The sequence below is a fragment of the Rattus norvegicus genome, chromosome 4 (assembly GCF_036323735.1).
Source record: "Rattus norvegicus strain BN/NHsdMcwi chromosome 4, GRCr8, whole genome shotgun sequence".
NCBI classification, from domain to species: domain Eukaryota; kingdom Metazoa; phylum Chordata; class Mammalia; order Rodentia; family Muridae; genus Rattus; species Rattus norvegicus.
This window is the reverse complement of record NC_086022.1, coordinates 101,020,281-101,026,113: the sequence shown is the minus strand read 5'-3', so window position 1 is coordinate 101,026,113 and position 5,833 is coordinate 101,020,281. Positions and strand designations below refer to the sequence as shown.

At 35.6% G+C, this 5,833-nt stretch overlaps 1 gene segment (V, D, J or C); it reads right to left on the bottom strand.

The window, feature by feature from the left end:
* Positions 1-450: 450 nt before the first annotated feature.
* Positions 451-955, bottom strand: LOC120102537 (immunoglobulin kappa variable 1-12-like). The segment is given in 2 exon segments: positions 451-761; positions 882-955. Coding segments are annotated over 2 exon segments (360 nt in total).
* Positions 956-5,833: the final 4,878 nt, after the last annotated feature.

Genomic DNA, 5,833 nt, shown 5'->3' with positions numbered 1-5,833 from the left:
AATGAACTTATAGCTAGAAAAAGTTTTGTAAGTTTAAAGTCTTTCTTTGGGTATCCTTATACCCCAATTGTACATAAATCAAAAGCATTTTATGTATATAATTCTCAGAAATATTCTTTAGCACTGTTACTTTTAGAATATATGAATATTAAGGCATAGGAAAATTTTAAAAGACTGCCATATAATCAATATCATTAGACCATGTCGTTATGCTGTATGAATCAAAAGGATAACTCAATCATACAAGAGATTATTATTGAGCAGATTTTGAGATATTTTATAATTTCTGTGATGTTGGGTCTATGAGAAGATATAGAATCAGAGCAGCCTCATTTACAGTTATCAGGAAGCATCTCAATGTTGTTCAGAGCCCAGAAAAACTGAAATAAAATATTAGCAGGTGCAGGCAGGAGGAAGGGCAGCTTACCCTTTCTAGGTTTTTGCTATGACTCATGTCACTGTGAGAGGAAAGCTTTGATAATGCTGACAGTAATAAGTGGCAATATCTTCAGGCTGTAGGTTGCTGATAGTGAAAATATAATCTGTTCCAGATCCACTGCCACTGAATCTTGATGGAACCCCTGATTGCAGGCTAGATGCCTTATAAATCAACAGTTCAGGAGCATTCCCTGACTTTTGTTGGTACCAGGCTAACCAACCCTTGATGTTCTGACTGGCATGGCAAGTGATGGTGATGCTGTTTCCAAGAGATGCAGACAGAAATGACGGAGACTGTGTCATCTGGATGTCACATCTCACACCTAATATTGGAAACACACAACAAGTATACAGTGTTGAAAAGCGTGTAAGATATCATCCACAAAAAGTTATGCAGCACTAACTATACTAGTTACAAAGATCTCTGCTTCTGTCACTCTTACCAGAAAACCAGAGTAACAGCAGCCCCAGAAGCTCAGGGAGAACTCTCATGTTGATGCTATATCTTCACTGAGAGTAACTTCTTCACATGATGTCAATACCCTCTGAAGATATCCTCGGAGCAGTGGGTTGTGCTCTGGGCACATGCAAATCAAAAAGCGTATGCAGGGTTGGGGCCAAGTACAGGATTGACTTGACTCATCTTAGAGATGTCGCATAAAAAAGAAGAGTTCCCAGGTATCAGAGGGGCAGAACATATTTAACTTCATATAGCATGTTATTTTCTGTGAGTTAAATGCAACATCAGTGTAGGAATTTTTACCTACTCTTCTTCTACATGTTTTTTTGAGGTACATTACTTTTAAGTATGGTTATTGAATTTCTAAAATAATCTGAGAATTTTAAAGAAGACATCTATTTTGGTTTTCTTTTTTAAAAGAACATTATATACTTTATAATAAAAATACTCCAGATCAATAACATCACACACCAACATTGACCATAACCAAAGTTTATTCCCCTCAGTGAAATCTATACACATCAAATGTAAGTTGTGGAGTTTCATATCAGATTCTATACTTTCTAATGTATTATGTGCACTTGTCCATAACCCAAACCAAATCTTCTGTGACAAAATTAGAAAAACAGTTAATTCTAATTCCTCTTTCATGACCTCTGTCTAGTTAATTCATTGTATTTGTGACTATCAATATTACTGAACACAACCTTACTCTTTGCTCTGGACCTGGAGATTCTTGAAGTAAAGATAAAGAACACATAAAGTCATTGTAAGTTATGCCTACATTTACGGGATGTTCTTTCTTCACCTTTTATGCAATCTTGTGTTTCTATACCATCATTCTGCCAAGTTACTTTAATCAAAGCCATCCAGTGTCAGGAGGCTTTTCAGTTCCCTGAGCTATCTTCTGAGATCAGCTTGCATTATACCTATTTCATGGTTCTCTTTGTATGTCTCAGGATACTTTAACAGTCTTTCTGTCCTTTTTCACATAAGTCTCTATTTTCAAAACCGAAGATCCACATTAACAAATGAACATTGGACTCTTGAAAGTTCTGTGTTCTCTGCCATATTCTACCACCGCAAATATTCCCCAACTACAAGTATTACACAATTTTCCATGTATGTATGTAGATCAGTGAAGATAAAGTAAAGAGAATGGACAATCGCTTAGAAATGAATGAAAAAGGCATACATTTAGGAGTTGCTGACTGAGTATCCACTATGATACAACAACATACCATAAACATACATGTTTATAATATTTAATGATCAAAGTGTTCTAGACAGAGAAGTAGGTATAGTGATGGAATTCACATGCTTAGAGGTCCCAAGAGATGAGCATTCTCCTTGTAATAAGCTAAACATATTTATTTCTCTATATACATTCCATAATCCCATTAGATTTGTTACTTTTCCTAGTGCTGTGACAAAATATACTCACAAAAGCAATATAAAAGTTTATTCTTGCTCACACTTCAAGAATATAGTTCAAAGTCTTGAGAAATTGATCATAGAATCAGAGTACTGGCTGCTTCTGTAGACAATATGTATTTAGTTGTCAGAAGTCACAAGGAGGCCAACAACCTTGTGTAATTCAACACTATGGAATTTGCCACCCTCTTCTGGACTTCAGACACACATGGGACATGCAGATGTATATGCAGACAAAACACCCACCCACATAAAATAAATGGATTTTTGGAAATGACAGCTTTCATCATGGTAAGTGGTCACACACACACATAAAATAAATGGATTTTTGGAAATGACAGCTTTCATCATGGTAAGTGGTCACAACAAATATACAGTTGAGATATAGAAAGCAAAGCAATGGAGGATTGTAGATTCTCAGCAGTTTTTTACTTTATATGCAATCCTTGATGTTCTGACTAAAGAATGGCTACACACATAAGTAAAACGAAAGAAAGGGAGAAAATATAAAACCCTAACTATTCCTTGAAGAGTATATGCAGTTATTCATTATTAGGTATGAGGAGGAATCATAATCTTCAATAGTGTTGCCACTGGTATAGTACTCTTGTGTAAAGTAAATACATCGGTGCCATGTTCTTAGAAGCAACCCTAGTTAAATGTAGTGTGCTCTAAATAAAAAACAAAGAGAAATAAAAATATAAGGACCTGTCTGGGTGCAGAAAAGGAACATGGGTGAGAAGTATGAAAAGAAATAATGGAAAATAATGGGTGTGTGTGTATGTGTGTGTATGCATGTGTATCACAATGACATTCTCAGATACTAACATTAATCTAGGCAGTACTTTACTGGTATCCCTGAAGGCTTTGTCTTAGTTCATTCTAAGTACTATCACGATGAGAATTGACACTAACCACTTCATTCTCCATATCTATCGATATTTCATAGTTATGTTTTGTTGTTTATGTGGTGACACAAGCTAGAGTCATACAGAAAGAGTACGCATGTATCATATTGCCTGTAGGCAAGTCTGTATGACATTATTGCTTTTTTAAAAATAACTGACTATGGAATGCCTGAACAAATGTTCCTAGCTATACTAAGAAGGCCACTCATCAAGAACTGCAGAGAAAGCAAGTTATTAGTGTTCTTCCATGGTTTCTGCTTCATTTTCTGTCTACATGTTCCTGCCATGAATGCTCTTTAGTAATAAAATATGTTCTAGTTTATGAGAACTACATTAACTCTCTGCTTCCCCAGTTGGTGTTAATAAGTGTTCTACAACAACAGTAAAAAGCAAGTTGAGACACAATCCTAACCATATTTGTTTCTTTCATGCTTTCAGTAGCCCCCTTTCCCTCTAATCATAATCAGAAGTTACATTGCATCTAGGTGTATGTACTATTCATCATGCAGGCTCAAAGGCTCTTGTAGGTGAATTGTTAGGTATTTGCATAAAGACATGTTCTGTCTGTATTTTAATGCAAAAGGAAGGACTTGGCAATGATGATAATGAACCACCTGGAGAATAAATTCTGTCCATGCAGAATAGTTATGGCTTTTTAGTCATTGGATCTTTCCTAGAATTTGTGTCTTCTGCTTTCACAATGGATACAGTCATCCTCTAGTTCAAGGGAAAAAAACAAAAAAAGCACTTTTGACCACTTAAAATTCTCAAGAAAAAGTACTTGACGAAATTACTGAATTGTTAAAATTAAGAAAGCATTTTAGATCTACTGGATCCCCCTGCTGGAAGTATTTTTCAAAATAGCTATAGAGGAATTTCCAGTTTTAGCCAAGAGTAAAACATTTGAAAAGTAAATGAAGAAATTATCCAATAAAAGACAAGAAAAAAACCAACAACAACAACAGGACACAAGAAAATGCAAAAAAAAATGTATCTCATTAGATGCTGAGAAAACATTGGACAAATTTCAACACCCCTTCAGGATAAAAGTCTTAGCTAGATCAGGAACTCAAGGCACATACCTAAATATAGTAAAAGCAAGCCAGTAGCCAACATCAAAATAAATGGAGAGAAACTTGAAGCAATCCCACTAAAATCAGGGGTTGGCCTCTCTTTCCATACCTATTCAACATAGTATTCAAAATCCTAACCAGAGCAATCAGACTACAATGGAGGTAAAAGGGATACAAATTGGAGAGAAAGAAATCAAAATATCACTATTTGCAGATGATGTGATAGTATACTATTCTTCATAAAGTAAGAAAGAACAATTTGAAATTTCATTTGGAATAACAAAAAGAAAAAAGCAGTATAGCAAAACTATTCTCAACAATAAAAGAACTTTGGGGGAATTACCATCCCTAATATAAAGCTGAATTAGAAATAAATAGTGATAAAAACTGTATGATATTGGTACAGAGAGAGCCAGGTAGATCAGTGGAATAGAAATGAAGACCCAGAAATGAACCCACACACCTATGGTCACTTAATCTCTGGCAAAGGTTTTAAAACCGTCCAGTGAAATAAAGATAGCATTTGCAACAAATGGTACTGGTTAAAAGGATGTCAGCATGTAGAAAATGACAATCAACCTATTCTTCTGTCCTTGTACAAAGCTCAAGTCCAAGAGGATAAAGAACCTCCACATAAAACCAGGCACACTGAAACTAATAGAAGAGAAAATGGGGAAGAGCCACAAACAAATGGTCACAGGGGAAAATTTCCTGAAAAGAACACCAATGGCTTATACTCTAATATCAACGATAGACAAATGGGAGTCAGTAAAATTGCACAGCTTTTTAAGGCAAAGGACACTATCCATAGGACAAAACCACAGCCAACAGATTGGAAAAAAGATTTTTTTTTTACCAATCCTACATCAAATAGAGGGCTAATATCCAATACATGGAAAGAACTCAAGAAGTTAGCTCCAGAGAATCAAATAATCCTATCAAAAATGGTGTTCAGAGTTAAACAAAGAATTCTCAACTGAGGAATATTGAATGGCCATGAACCACCTAAAGAAATATTCAACATTTTTAGTCATCAGGGAAATGCAAGTCACAACAACCCTGAGATTCCACCTCACCCAGTCAGTAGGGCTAAGTTCAAATATTCAGGTAACAGCAGATGCTGGTGAGGATATGGAGAAAGAGGAACACTCCTCTTGTTGGTATGGTTGCAAGTTGGTAAAACCACTGTGAAAATAAGTCTGGTGGTTCGTCAGTAAATTTGACATAGTACAAACTGAGGATCCAGCTATACCACTCCTGAGCATGTACCCAAAAGTTGCTCCAACATATAACAAGGGCACATGCACCACTATGCTTGTAGCAACTTTATTTGTAATATTCAGAAGCTGTAAAAAAACCCAGATGTCCTTCAACAGAGGGATGGACACAGAAAATGTGGTACAATTGACTGCTACTCAGCTATTAAAAAAATGACTTTATGACATTCCTAGGCAAATGAATGAATGTAACTAGAAAACATCATCCTGACTAAGGTAACTAGTCACAAAAGAACACACATA